This window comes from Rhizophagus irregularis, chromosome 24 (assembly GCF_026210795.1).
Source record: "Rhizophagus irregularis chromosome 24, complete sequence".
Taxonomy (NCBI): Eukaryota; Fungi; Glomeromycota; class Glomeromycetes; order Glomerales; family Glomeraceae; genus Rhizophagus; species Rhizophagus irregularis.
Window position 1 is genome coordinate 2381974 of NC_089452.1, and position 21606 is coordinate 2403579.

General features: G+C 29.3%; 4 protein-coding genes across 4 annotated transcripts; 1 reads left to right on the top strand and 3 right to left on the bottom strand.

Annotated features, from left to right (window-relative positions):
- Positions 1-4763: 4763 nt before the first annotated feature.
- OCT59_016216 (uncharacterized protein) lies at positions 4764-5306 on the bottom strand (the record flags this gene model as incomplete). Its single annotated transcript, XM_066132324.1, has 1 exon — positions 4764-5306. The coding sequence occupies one exon, from the start codon at positions 5304-5306 to the stop codon at positions 4764-4766; it is 543 nt and encodes a 180-aa protein (XP_066003319.1).
- Positions 5307-6194: 888 nt separating this feature from the next.
- On the bottom strand, positions 6195-6437 carry OCT59_016217 (uncharacterized protein; the record flags this gene model as incomplete). The annotated part of the gene is made up of 1 exon (XM_066132325.1): positions 6195-6437. One exon carries the CDS (start codon positions 6435-6437, stop codon positions 6195-6197), a length of 243 nt encoding a protein of 80 aa, XP_066003320.1.
- Positions 6438-8211: 1774 nt separating this feature from the next.
- On the top strand, positions 8212-9786 carry OCT59_016218 (uncharacterized protein; the record flags this gene model as incomplete). The annotated part of the gene is made up of 6 exons (XM_066132326.1): positions 8212-8251; positions 8321-8398; positions 8487-8758; positions 9234-9364; positions 9439-9712; positions 9781-9786. 6 exons carry the CDS (start codon positions 8212-8214, stop codon positions 9784-9786), a joined length of 801 nt encoding a protein of 266 aa, XP_066003321.1.
- A 5459-nt stretch (positions 9787-15245) lies between these two features.
- Positions 15246-15768, bottom strand: OCT59_016219 (uncharacterized protein; the record flags this gene model as incomplete). Its single annotated transcript, XM_066132327.1, has 2 exons — positions 15246-15254; positions 15319-15768. 2 exons carry the CDS (start codon positions 15766-15768, stop codon positions 15246-15248), a joined length of 459 nt encoding a protein of 152 aa, XP_066003322.1.
- Positions 15769-21606: the final 5838 nt, after the last annotated feature.

Consider the following 21606-nt stretch of genomic DNA (forward strand, 5'->3'; position numbering starts at 1 on the left):
TAATTGTTGTTTATCAATTTCTGCTAAAAGAGGATCGTAATAAATACATCAAAGCAACGGTGAAATTACTTCTCCTTGATCAATTCCTGTAAGAACATCATAAGGTGCAGTTTTTCCATATGCAGTGATTACTTGATTTTTTCTATCTTTAAAAAGTTCTAAAATGAGGTATGAAAAATCGTTAGGAATTTTAATTCTATCCATCGCTTTTTTGAGTTGAAAGATGTTCACACGATCATAAGCCTTTCCCATATCCTGAGAGAGTATCCATAATTCATTATTATTATCGATTGAATCTTGAATAACTTCGTTCATAATCTTTATCGGTTCAAATGTTGATTGTTTAGGCAGACCAGCGAATTGGTTTGCCTTTAATACATTATTATCTTTCAAAATAATTGCTAAACGACGATTTAGCAAAGAAATGAGTGCTTTTCGAGTGGTTTCTAAAAGAGTAATGGGGCGAGAGTTTGATAATTCACAATTAAAGGGTTTAGGTTTAGCAATAGGAAAGACCGTCGCTTCTTTCCATTGTTTTGGTAAATATCCTAATTCTATAATCTTACAAATTAAATAATATAAAATATGATTACAATCATCACTTAAGTGTTTCAACATTTCATTCAACACGCCTGAAGGTCCTGTCGCTTTTCCATTAGATAGTTGTCGAATAATATCTAACCATTCATTATAAGATGGAGCGTCCATAATGCTAGAATATATATTTTCATTAATATGAGGCTGTGGTTTATATTGTTCTTTCCATCTGCCTTGTATTGGTTTCTTTCTATTAACTGAGCCCGCCACTGTTTGAAAATGACAATTTGTTTCTTTCATCACCTGATTCTCATCTGTAATTAAAACTTCATTACCATTATGATCTTTTTTATAAATTTTTTCAATAGAAATGGAAACCATTTCTTTTTCTGTAATAGATTGAATCATTCTTCCTTGATCTTCTTTATAATTATCACATCGCTTCTTGATATTAGAGATGATTTGCTCTTGTTCCATAATATTAAGTTCAAGTTTAAAAACAATTCTCAATTGTTTCCTAATTTCATTAAGTTCGTCAAGATAACTATGGAACTGATCTTTATCTAAAAAGTTAAAAGTATTATCAGAAGTAACTAGCTCATATTTGTCTTTCAATTTAATTATCGCGCTTTGATAATTAATCCATTTGTCAATCATTTCCTGATTTGGATAGTTTCTTAATCCTGTGATACATGAGCGGATTTCTTGAATACGATTAATGATATATCTTAAATCAAAGTAAACTGACAACTTTTTCTCAGGAGCACATTTGATTTTCTGTTTTATAACTTTTTTGTTTTTTATATTTTCATTAGCAGATTTCATGATAAGTTGTCTAAGAGAATCCCACACATGATCAACATGTTTTCTTTTTGTGATCGATCGATCCTTGAGTTTGAGTCTATCGATTTCCTGATCCAAACCATCACGGAAATTATCCCATGTGAATTCATCATCATCCTGATCCATTTCATCATATAAAAAGACAGTACGAGTTATTTTCTTTTTACTTTTATTAATCTTAGGTAAAGTTTTTCCTATAAATAATTGTGTATCAAGCGATAAAGTGACAGTATTATGATCCGTTGTAAAATGATCATTTTCTATTACAGTACTATTCAAACTTTGGCCAAGTATTGGTAATGAAGCCCAAATATAATCTATTCTTGATTTTTCGTTAGAATCATTAGGCGGAATATAAGTAAATATATTTTCATCATCTTCGTTAAATATCGGAATTGTATCTAAAAGGTGTCTATTTTCTAGCGTTTTGAACAATTTGAAATACCATCTATTATTAACAAATGACATCAAATATTTTCTATAATTAATGTTGAAATCACCCATAATGATTAATTCCATATTTTTGTTTTTCGCATCATCGGTAATATTTTCAATATATTGATATAATTCCTCAATTTGTGTTCTTTCTTTTTTGTAGGCGTTAATGTACACCTGAATTAACCTAACATTTTTCTTTTGACTAAAATTTAAGTCTAAATATATAACACGGCCTTTATGACCAACCGCTTTATAAACAAATATATCATATTTATCGCTAACGATAATTCCTACGCCTTGACCTTTACCCCCTTGTTGTGAGTAATCAAAATAACCATGGAAACCAAATTGTTGTTGCCAAATTTTCGATTGTCTATAAGAAAGATTAGTCTCGGCTAATCCATATATGTCAATATCATTATTTTTCATCGCATCTAACGTAAAAATTAATTTGTCTTTACTAAGAGTACGAATATTCGTAGTAGCTATTTTCGTTATTGAAGAATTTTTTAAAGAATTTTTTGTAATTAATGGATTATTATTTTCTATTTGGGGGAAATTTTTTTGTTGTTGAGAAGTCGAACTAGAGGGAGATATTATATTATTGTTCATCATTAAAAATAATTATACGACAGAATCATCAAAAACTTCATCATTATCCCCCAATAATGATGAAGCTGAAGGGCCGCCAGCTAACATGTTGTAAAGTGATGAAAGTAAGGATTTAGTTTCCTTGTGGTTTTCTTGTATTTGTTTTTGTTGGGCAACAATACTTTGGATATTTTGATCAGATTTCTGAAATTGTTGTGATTGAAGAACGGATTTATTTGCTAGTTCATCTTCATCTTCACTTGATTCAGAGTCACTTTTACAGCGTTTTTTCGCTGCTTTAACTTCTGCATCAGATACAGATTGTTGATTTTTCTTTTTCGTACTAGTTGGGACCGGATGCGCTTTATCACATTTAAGCACTTGTTGTGCAGTAACAACTTCACTAATTTGCTTGCCAGTGTCACCAATGAGTGATTCCATTTTAAGCATTTTGTCTTCCACCTTTCTTATAGTGCTAATAATTTGTTCCTTGAATTTTAAAAACATCGGATGATTATTGAAATCTTCACTATCGTCATCATCATTGTCATGATTGCTGCGAGCTTTTCCTTAATCACGTGATCCAGATGGAATATTATTATTAGATTTAGAACTATTTCTGGGCTTTTGTTTAGATTTAGTCACATCCGCATATGACTTTTTCAAATTTTTCCAATTATCAGCGCCACTAACAAAACGTTTAGATTGAGATTTGTTAATATCTTTGTTGGTACAGTCTTTGGCCATATGAGTGGGATTACCGCAAATATTACAAATGCGATCTTCCTCTTTACTCCAGTATAATTGTCGAGTACCTGCGTTACCCTTTTTGAATTCAATTTTCATTTGTCTGGCTGCCACTAAATCATCTTGTGAAGAAAAATGAATGTAAGCGTAGCGACATCTTTGATATTTACCTTGAATCATAACAGCTGGGATGAAACAAGTTTTCCCTTTACATTGTGTCATAACTTCCTTAAGATCATAACCACTAGTTTGATAATGTAAACCTGATAATCTTAACGAGAATTGCTTCCTTTTCTCGCGTTCCTCCTTGCTCAATAACAGGGGTAAAACTCTAACTATGTCTTTATTAATATGATAGCTCCATTGTTCATTGAAATAATCAATAGAATTCGCATCTTTATACATAATGAAAGCAACTTGGTAAAGACCAGCACCTCGTGTATAAATTTTCTCAATTTCACCAAGATCTAGAGCTCCGAATGGGTCAGGTCAGGTCAGGTTAATTGATAAACCTGACCTGAAATTTTTTTTCAAGTCAGGTCAGGTCAGGTTATATCAGGTTGTCTGTTTGACCTGACCTGACCTGAAACCTGAAAAATTTCAGGACTATTTTTATTAAAGTATTGAAAAAAAACAGTACAAAACTTTTTTTTTTTAATATAATATTATGAAAAAAAACGTTTTTGCAATGTTTTTTATTAAAATATTGAAAAAAATATTGCAAAACGGTTTTTTTAATATAACATTATGAAAAAAATGTTTTCGCAACGTTATTATTGAAATATCAAAAAAAAAAACGTTACGAAACATTTTTTAATATAATATTATGAAAAAACGTTTTTGCAACGTTTTTTCTCGAAATATTGCGATTCAACATTTTTATATTAAAATCATATAAAAAAGTGAATCCCAATACTGCAATTCACTTTTTTATATTGATTTTGTATAAAAAAAGTGAGTCGCGGTATTGCGATTCACTTTTTTATATAGATTCTATATAAAAAAAGTGAGTTGCGGTATTGCGATTCACTTTTTTATATTGATTCTATATAAAAAAAGTGAGTTGCGGTATTGCGATTCACTTTTTTATATTGATTCTATATAAAAAAAGTGAGTTGCGGTATTGCGATTCACTTTTTTATATTGATTCTATATAAAAAAAGTGAGTTGCGGTATTGCGATTCACTTTTTTATATTGATTCTATATAAAAAAAGTGAGTTGCGGTATTGCGATTCACTTTTTTATATTGATTCTATATAAAAAAAGTGAGTTGCGGTATTGCGATTCACTTTTTTATATTGATTCTATATAAAAAAAGTGAATCGCAATATCGCAACTCACTTTTATTATATAAAATCTATATAAAAAAGTGAATCGCAATACTGCAACTCACTTTTATTATATAAAATTAATATAAAAAAGTGAATCGCAATACTGCAACTCACTTTTATTATATAGTAGAATCAATAGTTTCAGGTCAACAGATCAATCAGGTCAGGTCAATCTTCATACCTGACCTGAATTTTTTTTAAAAATCTCATACCTGACCTGAATTTCAGGTCAGGTCAGGTCAGGTTACCTGAATTTGGCTGACCTGTTCGGAGCTCTAGTATGGTGCAAATTCACCATTGCAGGACGGTATCTTGTCTTCATCCAAAGCTTCAGCAATTTGATGTATTTCTTTCTCTTCATTGTCATTACGTTCCTCTTCGTCATTGTTATGTTCCTCTTCCTCTTCATTATTACCTTCCTTTTCCTCCTCTTCATTATTGTCTCCATTATCATCATCTTTCTCCTCATCCCTATTGTATTCATTGTCATTTTCCTCTTCCTCTTCACTATTGTATTCATTGTCAGTTTCTTCTTCCTCTTCATTATCAAATGATTGATCATCATCTTCCATCTCATCATTGTAATACTGAGGACCAATTGGTCCATATTCATTATCATCATCATTAATGTCCTGAAAACTTAAATCATTATCTTCATGATTATACTGAAAGTCCATGTTATCGTCATCATTAGCAGGTGAACGTACAGGTGAACGTCTCTCACCGGAAGTAGTTGTCTCACCAAGATTGCTGTAAGAAAACCGATTTCGAATTCGAATTGGTTTTATTGGTTTGGCATGACTATATCGTCTCCTCATCTTTATAACAATTACAATTTAAATTAATTTAAATTTAACTAGAATTTTATTAATTCAATTAGAACTTTAAATTTATTAAGCGTGTCGGCAAAAAAAAAAAAAAAAATGCAATTGCCAATTAAGTAATCACTTCAGTTAAATTAATGCCGATTTGGCTATTAATGGATACACAAAATTTAGGGTCAATTATACTGTATATGGTTAATGACAATTGGTATGACAAATAATATTATCGAATAATGTCATTTATTGTATAAAATAATAAGTATATAATAATAAAATAAAATATAACATAATAATAAAATAAAATAAAACATAATAATAAAATAAAATAAAACATAATAATAAAATAAAATAAAACATAATAATAAAATAAAATAAAACATAATAATAAAATAAAATAAAACATAATAATAAAATAAAATAAAACATAATAATAAAATAAAATAAAACATAATAATAAAATAAAATAAAACATATAATAAAATAAAATAAAAAATAAAATGAAATAAAAATATTAATGACGTCGGTGACGATGAGATCGAGAATGAGAGCGCTCGCACTCTCGGTAGTAGGGAGATCAAGAACGAGAGCGCCCACGCTCTCGGTGGTGGTAGGGGGATCGGGAGCAAGAGCGCCTAGAGCGCCTGCACTCTCTATACTCATATGTCCTACGATCCACCCTATTTCTCCGGGAGGACCAGACTAATGCTTAAAACAATGCAATTATTAATATAAATGCAATGAATTAATGAAAAAATCAGTTAAATAATAAATACTTACGCTCAACTCTCCAGAATTCGTCTGAGAGTTCTTGGTGGAACCTCTCGTCGTGCAAAGATGGGGTATGAGTAGGATAATCATCAGGATTTCTATTGATTAGCCTCTCTAGATTCTCGTACCTGCCTTTAGTGCATTCCACTTCTCTCTGCATTGTTTTCTAGTTGGCCTGAATGTGTAGTTGTTTCGTATATCATGAGCAATTCCACGCCATAATTGTTTTTGGTCATGTAACCTCATTTTGGTGAATAAGGGCTGATAGGCCCGACGACGCTGAATTAAGGTCAAAGCAGCGTCATCAGGCCATTGAATGTATACTGAAAGATTTGCGTTTAAGTTTAATGCTGCCATTATTAAATATTATTAATTTGATGGGGAAAATGTCAAGAAAAGGCTCTATATTTATAATAAATTTATTATGATTTCTTTGAGTTTATTTTTACGATCTTGTCTAAATTTTTTAGTTCTAATGCAATCCTTAATTAATTTATTTAACATTGAATACACACATAATTTTTTTTGATTTCTTTGAGTTTATTTTTACGATCTTGTCTAAATTTTTTAGTTCTAATGCAATCATCCTTAATTAATTTATTTAACATTGAATACACACATAATTTTTTTTTGATTTCTTTGAGTTTATTTTTACGATCTTGTCTAGTTCTAATGCAATCATCTTTAATTAATTTATTTAACATTGAATACACACATATTTTTTTTGATTTCTTTGAGTTTATTTTTATGATCTTGTCTAAATTTTTTAGTTCTAATGCAATCATCTTTAATTAATTTATTTAACATTGAATACACACATAATTTTTTGATTTATTAATTTATTTTAAAAATATAGTTACAGTAATACTGCATCACGGCGTTAATTAATATATATAAATAAAAATAAATAAACAAATTCTATTAATAAAAAGTGAGTTAAAAATGTTATTTATAATTATACATTAAAAAAAGCAATAAAGAAGACGAAAGTAATCTGCAAATTATATTTAAGGTAAAAGAAAATGTAATATTTTAAACCACGCATGTCCTTCCTTGATTATATTTCATATTACACTGCGATGATATATTACAATTATACTGAATTTTAAGCTAACCTTAATCTACACCGTAAGGAACTTAATTCGATCTTAATTTACTCCGTTTTAGAATATTACCGAACAATTAGACAAATGATTAGTTGCACATGACTTGCATTATTTGTATAGTTGATACTTTATATACCGATATTTGATTACACCAATATGTATTAAAACTCTTTCCTACAGTATAAAATATTAATATATTGGTATTTTTCAAATATCGTTGTAAGTTAACTACTGTAGATCCCATCTATCTATTTAAAAAATTTTTTTATGTAATCAATCCAGGGGCTTACACTAAATAAGGCTTAGATATGGCTTAGTTAGATAGGATCATCACATGGTTCAGTTTAAAAATAATCGATCTTTTTTATTGATTGGTTTTTTTCTGATCATATTTTATATTTTATCGTCAAGAGTATAATTATTTAAAAATTTAATTTTTATTGCATGTCATCGTATTACACATAAAAATGGAAATTCAAAACGTAATATTCCATTAATTTCTTCTCACTCCTTTTTCTTCTACCGATCATTTTTCTTCTTACCCCTTTCCATTATTTTTCTTCTCATTCCACGTATAGCCTGAAAATATAATAAAATTTGGAACCGTAAAATCGATTTGAGGTAATCTTCCATATAAAAAAAAATGTCACTGAATGAAATTCGATATTGTAATAATTTATTTATATAAACTAAATTTAATTTCTGATCCTCTAGAAATCATAGTTTTTTTCCATCTTTCAACATTTTCAACTGATCCCGCATTCCCCTCAATTTATACGGTACACAACGATATTGAGATCCTGCATACTTTCCAATTACGTTCTATAATTAAAATTACAGTAACCAAGATCTCATTTATATCGTGATAACCTCGTTTTATATCCCATATTTGATCAAGGGGTTATATCGACAATCTCACTCTTTTGATCAAGAAGATCTCATTTATATCATGACAATCTTGCGAGAAGTTTACTTCACTTTTTTTCTCATTCTCTCATTTTCTCTTGTTCTCTCATTACGATATTATGACTAAACATAATAATAAAGAAATAGAAATCGAAACAGGTATATATGTAACTCTTCTGTAAAAGTTTTGCTTATATGTAAGAATAATAACTGAAATATGTATAATAGGATTGAAAAAAAATCAAAAGACCTTACCGAGAAAGAGGAGAGAAATAAATATTGAAGAAACTAATCAATTATTATTAGGTAAATATTAATTTATATAGGCTTTAGCTCTTTAATATTATTCTATTAATTTTTAATTGAAATAATTGAAATAATATATTACATACAGATATGAATACCAGGCAAAAACATAACGAAAGTGAAAAGGAAGTAATAGTAGAAGAGGATGTAAGGGATAAAAGTGAAGAAGAAGAGAAGGAAGAAAAAGAAGAAGATGATGATGATAATGACAAGTTAGGCGCGGCTAAAACAATTCCGAATCTGTTTCAGTTTTGTACCAAATTAGACATATGTAACTGGCTTGTAAAAAATCCAGAAATCTTACGATTAGCGAATGAGATGAACGAATCATCTTATATTGTTAGTTCAAAGAATACTGAAGTTAGTATTAATACAATATGATAATATTTATAGGACCCTGGATATCTAATATAAAGGTCATAATGGACTTTTGGCCAAAAACACCCCTTTTTGCTGAAACTCAAAAAATCGTTTTTTGTAAATATCTCAACATCCAGTAATTCAATTTTAATGAACTTTTTTTTATTTTGTAGCCCTCATTTAGCTCTACAATTTAAAAAAAGTTCATCAAAATTGGACCACTGGATGCCGAGATATTTACAAAAAACAATTTTTTGAGCTCCTGAAAAATGGGCCAATCTGCCAAAAGTGTGACTTATGACCTGTTTTGGAGATATCTGGGGTCCTATATTTATTATGTCTAAATCTCAAATAACGTATCTCAATATTTTAGGATAAAATATGACTATGGGATGAGTCGGTAAAGTGCTTATTTTTATGAGTGAGGAATCTGAGTAGTGAAGCACTCGACAATTTGGTTGTGAAAATTTTTCAGTTTAAAATTTACACTAGCGAAGCTAGAGGATATCTAGATAAAACTCATAAGTCTTTAACAGACTTCAGGAATAAATTCAACCAAAATATTCTAAATTTAGTGAGGGAATACAAAGAAATCAGAAAGAGCAGGTATTTGTTTATTTTATTGTTTTATAGTCAACAAAATAGTGCTATTTGTATAATTATTAATTAATTAATTATAGGGGTACGACTGGAAATCTTTCTCAAAAAGAAATTAAAGATTACATTGACGAAAACGTGGTGCAGAAACTTTTAAACCATCAACTCGCAGCTGTCAATATTTTGGAATTGACAAATAATGGAGGCATGGATATGTTAGTTGAGTTTGTTAAGGAAGCCGTCCGCGTTTCTTGGGACGGTAAAAACTTACCTGGTATAAAGGAGTTGGATACCATGACTAAAAATATAATTATCCCTTCCCGAAGTGGAAGTGATATAGTAAATACCCTAAAACAAGTAAGTTATTTTATTTATTTTGCACATCACGCCTTTGATAATAATATATTAATAAAATTAAATTATAGATTTAGGTGCGTTCTTATAAAATTATATGACGAAGAAGAATCATTAATAAATGATTTTATAAAATTTTAATAAAAAAATAAAATTGAGTTTTATTGAGTATTTCTTTTTAGTTTATTTAATTATATTCTTTTAATGGTATAGATTTTAATAATAATTAGCTTCAATCGAAAAATCACAAAAAGTTTTAAAAGTTTTGAATATCTGTTGAGATTCAATCATATTTGAATTTCTTTAACTTGTTGTGTTATTACCATTAAATAATCAATTATCTATATAAACTGTGTAAAGTTAATTTGGCTCTATTTTAATAATATCCATCTATAAAGAACTCATCTGTGCATTACCTAAACAATTATTGGTTGATCAAGTTCGTATAATACCAAATTTATAAAATTGTCTGATTAAATGATCGCGTAATTAAATGATCGCGTATATTAAATGATCACATATAAGACCTATTAATTCCTAAAAAGTCAATTTAACCACCATTTTATTTAACCGCTATTTATTTGTACATTTTTTTTTTGAAAAAAAAAACTTTCTTTCTGAAAAGTAGAGTCTTCCTCCTATACCATTTGCCGTCATGCATAGTGTGTTATAGGAAAAGGCGGACTTGTTTGATTGATTATATGGGCATAAGCTTATGTTATATAGGCGTAAAACTTATATAATCAGTTTGATAACGCAATGAAAATCCTTTAATCAAGGGTTAAAATAGGCATGATGGGATATTCTCATATATTATGAGCTCTGTCTGTTCGAAGTGTCATTTTATATATAATTAAGTAGGCTTAAGTCGTAAGTAACTTTTTTATAACATTGATTATTGGAGAATTAAGTGGCAAAAATAATTTTTAGTTTGTAAGACTTTAACTCCATACCAACTTGTGTGTGTTTAAGCGTTAATTTATTCCCTAACCCTTAGACCCACTCGTGGGTTAGGTAGGTTGCTTTGCACTTCTTGCAGCCTATCTTCTAATGGGTTTTAGGTCCACGTTTGCCCATTTAAAATTTATTAAACAGGATGTCATCCGTCCAAACACATTGCAATGTTTGTTGATGAAGCTATGGTTATCTAATAAAAGTTCGCTTTGCCTGGCAATTTATAGTGGATTCAATGGATCAAATTACAAACAACAATAATTTAGTCATATGAGAATTCCAGGCCAAAGAATAAGGGTGCATTGTCAAAGTTGAGAATATATTTGTATTTTTTTTTTTAAAGCTGTCATTCTCATGAACTTTTTCATTGTATCCCTAAGTTCAATGATTTTGGTAATGATGAAACTGCAGTTGTTTATAGGGGTTTCCCGCCAAACTTCTGAGGTGAATTTATGTCTGGTGTTTTCGAATATACTTATCCTTTTTGCAATAGAGTCGTAGCGAGTCTTCTTAAAGCGTACCTGTGACACCCCATCCAACTTGGGCAGTGTAGCTGAATCTAAAGCAAGGTACCCGGTTAATCCTTAACTTTGGGTTGATGAGTTATGATTCTGGAGTATTAAGGCATAATGTTTTGACTTACATCACCAATTTAACTCATAATTCTAATTTATTGAATTAGTTTATTATAGATTTATTGATATTTTTTTTATCTGTTATATAATATTTAAACTAATGTATACTTTATCTGTAATTAAAATTGTTATTGTAATAAATAACCGGTAACTTAAATCTATTGAAATTAACTTTTAAATTAGATTACAAATTATTAAAATATTATAAAATTGAATTTAACGATATTTGATTGATTTGATATTTTTATAGATAATATCATTTTAATATTATTTTGATACTGAATTAATATTAAAATAATATTATATTGATATTGCATTTATTAAAAAAAAATCATTATTGTTATAACAATATCAAAATGATATCGTTTCGTTATTTGTCAATATCGATTAGATAATTATAAAGTGATATCTTTACGATATCATATTGATATTGAATTAATGTTAGAACGATATCATATTAATATTGTATTTACTTTCTATTTTTCATTGTTGTTATAACAATATCGAAATAATATCGATTTGATGTTTCGTCAATATCGTTATAATGTCGATTAGATAATTATAAAGTGATATCTTTACGATATCATATTGATATTGAATTAATGTTAGAATGATATCATATTAATATTGTATTTACTTTCTATTTTTCATTATTGTTATAACAATATCGAAATGATATCAATTTGATGTTTCGTCAATATCGTTATGATGTCGATTAGATAATTATAAAGTGATATCTTTACGATATCATATTGATATTGAATTAATGTTAGAACGATATCATATTAATATTCCCATTTTTCAAAAAATTCATTGTTGTTATAACAATATCGAAATGATATCGATCTGATATTTTTTCAAAACAAATATCTTTACGACATCATGTCGATATATTGAATTAATATTGAAATGATATCATTGTGATATCATAATGATATCATTTGCAAATTGATATCATTACGATATATATTTAACATCATTACTATATCAATTCGGTATTGTTCAAAAATTTAAGGTTTCTGTAAAGTATATATATTTTATTAAAAAATACCGTTAACTACGCAAATTAAAATATATGACATATATAAAAATGATTGTTATTACGCAAACTATATATATAACCTTTTAAAAAATCTCAAAATCTATGCAAATAAAATTTTATGACTTTTGGAAATTTTACTAATATGGTTAAGCAAACTTACATGTGACCTTTATATGTATTTTTCAGGGTCCTAGTGGTATAACTTATGATTTCTAGAAGAAAAGCAAAGAATTGACAAGAACAATACTTTAGAAATATTTAACGAAAGTCTAAATAAAGTATATGGGCTAAACTGACGCATCAACCAAATGTCACATGGCAAAACAATGTGACAAAATAGGGTGATCTAGAATTTGGATATGATTGGCTAATTATGAAATATCAAAATTACCATGATTTGTGAAACAAGTCTAAGTTTTATTCTGATAAAAAAAAATACAATGAACGCCAAGAATAAAAAAAGCTCACTTAAGAAAACTACATGTTCTTTGTGTCAATTTACTGACAATTTGACCATCCTATATACGAAAAATAAACTTTCTTTACATCAAAGACAATTACATCCAAATAATCGCATTGTTCTGCATATACAGCAATCTGTACTTGACAGTATTTCAGATATTCAAGTCTGAAGTTATTGGAGTTCTTTACTAGTTAGAATTGAAAAAAAACTCTCATACCACCGTTCCAAAAGTGGGGTTAGGCAATTAATATGTGAACCATTTAATGAAGAATTATTTGTCAAAATTTTTTCTAATGAGGAAAGCTTTACCTATATACCTTATTTAAAAAAATATAAATGCGCATTTACAGGAGAAGCAGGATATAACTGATTAGGATACTTATTTGATTGTAAAGATTGGGGTGAAAAAAATCATAATAGTGGAACAAAGGCTTATGTGTTTATGGAAAATGAGGAGCGGAAAAAGGATGTAACTTTTATTTGGTCTGATTTTGTAGTAACAAGAATCCATGATGGCAAAGAACCTTTAATTTTGTATAGTCCAAAATTAGTGGTTTTTTTTACAATTTCTACCGGTTATTTTATTCAAAGTCAAGAGGATGATACAACAGCAAACATTTTTAAGGAATGCGAAGAATGTATTAAGGATGATAACTCAAATAATGGTACATTTTTTTAATTAAAATTAATAATAATTTATTTTATTAAAATTAATTCACCTTTTTCTAAAAAATTATAGAACTGAATTTTTATCTAGAAATTAACATTTAAATTTAAGCGTATTTTTTATGTACATATATATTTTTCTTTTACATGATTATAAAAAAATTTCTTATGTATCAGATATTAAAAATATTAAAACATCATTTATAGAAACTAAAAATAGGAATAAAATTTTCGATAATGATTCATATTTTTCATAATAAAAGGCATATTATATTAGTTGTATTATAAAAAATCAAGGATTTGGACAGATGATTCTTTGTTTAATACATCAGGATGTATCATTCATTAAGTAATATAATTGTCTATTTTCAAAAGACAAAATATCATGCAAAACTGAGTTATTGTTACTATTATTTCCTCCTCCCATAGTTGTCCTTCCAAAAATAATTTTACCTAAAAAAAATAAAATAAATAATTAGTAATTTAACGCTAAGCAATTAGTTACAATTAAATTATAATTTTACGTGTAAATGATTCTTTTTTTCAATACTTGAAGTAGAAAACTGTCTCATATTTAATCCTTTATGTTGTAATTTTCTTAAAAATTCTGGAATATGAAATACAAAAATATGCATATATGGAGTTATATCAGTAGGATTAAATATACATCTCCTTTGATTAATAGAATTTGATTTTCCGATAGTGAGTTCGCAAAATAATTTGATCCAATTTTTTGCATTAATCTCAAAAGAATTAATTTCAGAATCATCAGAAAATGAATCTTTGCGTAAAAATTGATATAAATTAAAGAATTCTTTCCATAAAAGTGATATTTTTTTTCCACGATCACCAGTAATAAATTTTGTTACGTCAAAATGTTGTAACATTATCAATTTATCAGGTCCAGTTAAAGATGTCCAATCCCAAGATTTTCCTTTAGATTTTGATTCAAAAAACTGGAAATGTGTCAACCCAATTCTCTGCATTTCCTTTTCAATTAAAATTTTGATGACTTTTTTAAATTCATTTAAATCTATCATTAAATCTCCGAATAGACAACCCATTAAAATATCAGTTATTCTCAACATGATGTGTAGTTCGTCTGGTATCCAATGATCAAGTTTGATTATTGGAAAAAGACTTGGATGTTCAACACCTAAATAAATTCAACTTCTTACTGTATTAGTGATAGTAGAATTATTGCTGCCCTCTCTTTATCAACTCAGTTTTTATATAAATAAAATTATTAAATAAATACCTTTCTTATTTTCTGAAATATTCCATCGTAAATTTAAATTTCCACGTGAATCTTTTAGACATTCACAAAATAAACAAAAATATTTTGAATTTGCTGCTTTTAATCCTTTAACAAGAGCCATAAATTTCCAATATCCACTAAAGTAAAATTCGACATTCCATGTAATATTATCTTGGTCAATAAATCCTTTAAAGAATCTAATTCATTTCTGAATTTTGAGACTGCAATAGAAAGTCTTTCATATTGTTTTTTCCCTATGTATAGCAGGATACTTGATAAAATTTGAAATTAGAAGTTTAGAACGCAATAAAATAAATCATATTGATTTAATAAAAGCAGATTTTACCAATATTGCTTTTCAGGTTTTAATACTTCGTCTCCTTCATTAAGTAAGCACATTGTAAACATAACGTGAGCATATTTATTTGTAATTATATGACCATCACCACCAAATTTTAATTTAATATTATCACCAATATTTAAAATTGATTTTTTTTTCCAAATTGGTATCAAAGTATTTAATAAATCTTTAATAGAACGATAAGAAAAAAATCCATTTTGATCATTAGTTAAAGAAAAATTAGGATTTACAGAATTATTATTAGAAGAATTAGAAGAATTATTAGAATTATTTTGTATATTATCTAATTCTATTTTACAATCATAAATTGGAATGATTGTTTCCATATATTTAGAAATTTCATTTCGCCTATTACTAATCTGATATTCTCTTTTAAGATTTGGACTAATAGCTGCCAGATGTCTATAACCATCTCTTAATATTAACGCTTCATCACATGCACAAACAACTGCATTCTGACGAACTCTAGTAAAATCTAAATTCACTTCTGATAGATCAATTCCAACTATTTCATCACCAATTTCAAGCTCAATATACCGAATTTTTGTGTTATCAAAATTTTGTTGTTTTAAAATTATTTTTGATTCCTTTTCAATATCTTTAGCTAGTAATTTTATACGTTTGTTTTGTTGCGAACGTGATGTAAGGGTAGTGAAAGAATTCTTACGATTGATAGGCATTAATATAGTTTTTCGTGCTTCAATCAAACAAGAAATATCAAAACCAAATAGAATAGTCCCAGAAATATGAGTTTTTTTATTTAATAGCTAAATTATTTTTTTTTAAATAAATAAACAAAATTAACACATAAATCCAATATAAATAATGAAAAAAAAATGATTAAATGATAAAAAAATTGCCATTAAAAAGTGTTTGGTAACACTTGATGCAGAATTATTATTTATGATATATTGATCAATACCTTGTGAATCTGTCTAATTAAGTACGAACTTTACCGTTCCATTAGATAAATAATTTATTTCGCAAATAATGCTATATCCTTTCAAAGTTGTTTCAACTTTATTCAGGGCAATTTTTTGATGTCTTCTTTGTTTTTTTTACATTGGAAGGATAAATACCTAATAAATGAATAATGTACTTTCTTGAATAAGATTTGCCACTACTTTCATAATAGATGGTAGTAATTATATTGCTATTTGAATAATCATGAATAAAAGTACAATTTGAATTCTAACAATAAAGAAATAAACCCGATAAGTAAAATAAATTAAACAAAAAAAAGTAGATATAATAAATAATTTTTTTTTATATACTTGTTCCATACTGCCCATAGTAACTAGTTAAATACTTTAAAATTTACTGAATTGAAACGTATTAGCAAGAGAAATTTATAAAATATTTTTTTAAAGCAGATATTCATTAACGTTAACTTGAAATGAAGAAAACTTATGGTATTATTCATATATTTCTAATTATATATTTTAAAAATTTGTATATTGTAATATAAAACCAATTTATATAATATAAGAACAAATAACCAATAAAATGATGATTCCCTGACAATTCCCCCTATATTGTTTTATTGAGAGAGAGTGTTTTCTTCGCTTTCCTATTTGGCAATTATCAATATTAATTGTTTTATTACACAAATTCCATATATATTCCTCAATTTTATCACCTGATCATTACTTAGTGAAATGAGTCCGATTAGTCTATATGGAAAATACAACAGAAAAATGGAAAAAAGGAATTATTTATCCGATAAATAAAACAACAAGATCTCATTGGAATTATGACCTAAAATTGATAAGACCTATAGTACTTCTAGAAACAGTAAGGAAAATATGGTTTAAAATACTGGTAAATAGACTAAGTAACATACTAACAAAAGAACAAGTCTTAACAAATACTAACTATGCAGCGCTAAGAAATGAAAGCACCTTAGAACCCTTAAAAATTGTACAATCAGTGATAGAAGATGCCAACAAATACAAAAAAGAAGCTTGGATATTGTTAATAGACATATTCAAAGCATACGATTCAGTCAGCTCATTAATGTTAAAGAAATGTATGGAAAGGATCAAATTACCAAAAAATTTTATTAACTTTGTAATGGATGTAAATCAGAATAGATACAATAGAGTTTTGGTAAATAATGATTTAACAGAGGAATATTATATAGAAGATGGTATAGACTAAGGCGAAGTATGGTCACCGATATTGTGGAGAATTTTTTATGATACCCTTTTAATGAGACTAAACGAGCTAAAAGAAGAAATAGGATATAATTTCTATAAAGAAAAATTAATAAATAGAGAAAATGGTAAGACAAAAGTTTTAGAAATATTGATTAATGCTACAGCCTTTATGGATGACACGACTTTGATTAGCAAAAATAGGAAACAATTAATAGAAATGATTGATATATGTCATCAGTTTTTCAGAATAAACGATATTAAAGCAAATATCTTGAAATACAAGCTAATCAAAATAAATAACAAAGAGAAAAAAGAATTAATAATCGAAAATGAAAAAATCACTAGAGTTAACAGCAATGATAGCAATAGATATCTAGGAATATATTTTAAACACGACAATAAGAGGAAAATTTATAAAGAAAAAATAACTTCAATAGTGAATGGAGCTTGCAAAATATTCAATTGGAAAAGTTTAAACAAGAAACAAATTATTACCGTTTGGAATGTGGTAATGGTACCCAGAATCGAATACCAGCTAGCAGCTATTGTTTTAACGAAAAGAGAATGCGAAATTTTGATGTCAAAATTAAATAGTATAATTAAAAGAAGAGCGAAGCTGGTGAAATCCACACCAAATTTTATACTATATGAGAAAGAGATACTGGGCTTCAAACATATATACGATTTACAAAGTAGTATATAAATGCCAGTTCTGGCTCACTTTCCTCGGAGTCCAATCCTGGTTACCTTTATCTTGCTATCCCCTTGTTGCTTCTCCACCGGCTGTGAGTCCAATCCTGACAACCTTTTTTTACTATTCCCGTTGCTCTCCCACCGGCTGTGGGTCCAATCCTGGTCATCTTTTTATATTTTTACCTACTTATATCCTACTTATCTCATAATCTAAACCGTTTATTAATATTTTCACCTACTTATATCCTACTTATTTCATAATCTAAATCATTTATTAATATTTTCACCTACTTACCCCCAACTGAACAAGAAATAGGATTTCAAAGCCAACAGAGCCAAAAAAGGTAAGGAAATATTAACCCATCCAGGAAACCAGCCATGGAGTCAATAGAGCAGAATAGCAAGGCAAGCAATTACCCTTATACTGAGAAAAAATGTAATTGAATAAAAGGTAGGTACCAAGTAACTATACAGATAAATAGTATATAACATGGTATATACCGCAGAAAAGTTAGCAACAATCTTCGGCTGCACAGTCTCCGATCTTATGGCTATCAATAGGGAGATCCTAAAAAGCCACCAAACCCCGTACACAGTATCAGTAATCCCCAAACTTGTGGGCCATATCCTGGAATACATTCCAAGTAGAAATTTCAGGACACATCTTCTAGAAGTCAGCCCAATCTGGAGAGCTGAAGCTGAACGAGTACTCTGGAAGCGGCATAAAAAAGCCGAGGAGGCATACGACAGGGCAGTAGAAAAGAAGGAAAAAGCGGGGGATGCTCTTGGCCAATCATTGGAGGAGGAGGGTATCCTCCGTAAACTTGAATGAGAGGCATATCAAAAGGCTTGTAAAGAGAGAACAAATGCCGCAGTAGAGCATATTATAGTAAAAGAAGCTATTCGCCGTTGTAACTTACAACTATAAGTTACTTAAGGATAGAGAATACATCAGGATGAGGATGTGTTCAGTGACTCAGATGACGATGACTCAGATGGTGAGGAATAGTTTAGGAAGACAGTACTAATCTGTCTCCCTCTTTTTTTACCCTCATAGGGTAGGCAGACAATTAATTTTATTTTCAGAAAAAATCTAATTGAATAAAAGAGGAGTATAAAAAGTTTACAAGATGTCAACATATCAAGCAAGAAGTGCCCAACACAGACAAGTCGTCCGATCAGTTTTAGCTGAACTCAAGCAGGTACCTGTCAAGTCCATCCCATATCCCCGCTCAAATGCAAAATTGCAGGAATATGAGGATGAGATCCACCAAATCCGTGAAGCACAAGCGGTGGTAACCAATGAAGAGATAACCTGCATGATGCAAATCGACCCAGACCCACATTATGAGGTAGTATTTGAACATCATGATCAGGTACGTATAGGAAAGGAGTTAACAGACTCAAACTTTACAGCTGATATTGCTATAGGAACATCTGGAGAGCATGACTATGCTTCATTTCTTACAGCACACAGTCAAACAATCCAGAATATTCTTCGGGATGAAAGAAATCGATTAGGATCAATAAAGGTAAGAATTGGAATATTTGCCACAATAAGACGTTTAGATTCTTACCTTGAGGGATTATTCGGAGATGGTAACTTTAGTGAAGATGATGGAGTAGAGTATATCTACAGATATAATATACCATTTAAAACTCGCAATATGCCAATTCTACCATCAACAGATATTAATGGTACATTTAACTTTGCATTAGCAAGAATCATGCAAAAAGTAGAAGACTATGTAAATTACGGATCAGGTTGGGAATTCTATCGTGTAGAAAAAATATTCATAGAAATCTCACAATTCCAACCACCCACAGGAGCAGGACATATACCACTCCCAAAAGATCTTGCCACGAAAAAGGGAGTAGTAAATCCAGCTAATGATGATGACAAATGCTTCCAGTGGGCAATCCTAGCAGCATTACATCCAGTAGAAAAGAATGCAGAAAGAATTTCCAAGTATAAGGAGTATGTAAATGAGTTAAACTTTGAAGGTATCGAATTTCCAGTACAAGCTGATGAGGTAATTCCAAGAAGATTTGAGCGACAGAACCCAACTATTGCCCTCTGCATCTGTGAATGGCGTGACCACCACCTATGTCCAATATATGTTACCGATAGGGATGATGCAGAGGGTCGTAAAATAATAGATTTAGTACTTATCAGTAACAGGGAAAAGCAGCACTATTGCTGGATTAAGAATATGAGCCGTTTAGTAAATAAACGTACAAAAAATGGACATGCAATATTTGTCTGCCGATGGTGTATCTCCCACTTCACACATCAACAAGAAATTCATGACAAACATGTAGCAATATGTTGAGGATTAAAGAAAACCCCACAAGCAGACCGAATGCCATCAGTAAAGAAAGGAAATAATATATATGAATTCAAGAACTGGAAACGCCGCATGCAAGTCCCATATTACTTTGTTGCAGACTTTGAAGCCCTAGTAATGGACATACCACCTACAGATGAAGACAAAGATAAAAAAACCAAGAAAGTGCAAGAGCAAATCCCCTGCTCATACTCGTATATTAAGGTAAGATATGATGGTGTAAGTGAATCACAGAAGATATTTACAGGAAAAAATGCAGCACAAAAATTTGTAATCGAAATGCTAAATGAGGCTGAAGCAATCCGTAATGAATTCAGAAACCCAATAGAAATGATGCCGTTAACAACCCAAGAGCAAGCAAGTTATGATAATGCAATAAACTGCTGGATATGTCGTAACCTCTTAGATGGAAATAAAGTAAGAGACCACTGCCATATTACAGGAAGGTATCGAGGTGCAGCACATAGAGGATGTAATCTTGACTTATCCATAAAACCTCGTGAAATACATATTCCAGTAATCTTTCACAATTTATCAGGATATGATGGACACATAATTATGCAAGGAATTGGTGCAATGGAATGTGAGGATGATATTGATCCTATCCCTTATAACATGGAAAAGTATATGACATTCAAGTTAGGTTCCCTCCGATTTATAGACAGCTTACAATTCATGAAATCAAGTCTCGACAAATTAGCATCCAACCTAGGCGCAGAAAAATGTAGAGCACAAGAATGTAGTAATCCACAACACTTATGGCGAATTGATGCAGGTAGATGCTTTGCACATCCTGAAAACTTTAAGATAACACGAAGTCAAATACCACCTGAATTACTCGAAATTTATCTTAAGAAAGGTGTTTACCCGTATAAATACATGGATGACTGGAAAAAGTTCGAGAAAACTAGTTTACCACCTAAAGGAGCATTCTATAGCAAACTTAATGAAACCCACATTAGTGATAAAGAATACGAATATGCACAGTATGTATGGAAAAAAGTAGGATGTAAAACAATGCAAGATTATCATGACATTTATCTCAAAACTGATGTCCTCCTACTAGCCGATATATTTCAGAATTTCCGAGAAATGGCCTTGAAAAAATATGGGTTAGATCCTCTCTGGTATTACTCAACACCAGGCTTTGCATGGGATGCACTATTCTTCATGACAGGGCAAAGATTAGATCTTATAACTGATCAGGATATGTACATGATGGTAGAACAAAAATTACGTGGTGGAATCTCTATGGTAAGTAAACGATATGCTCGTGCAAATAACCCAGATATGGGAGAAGGTAAATGGACCGCAGAAA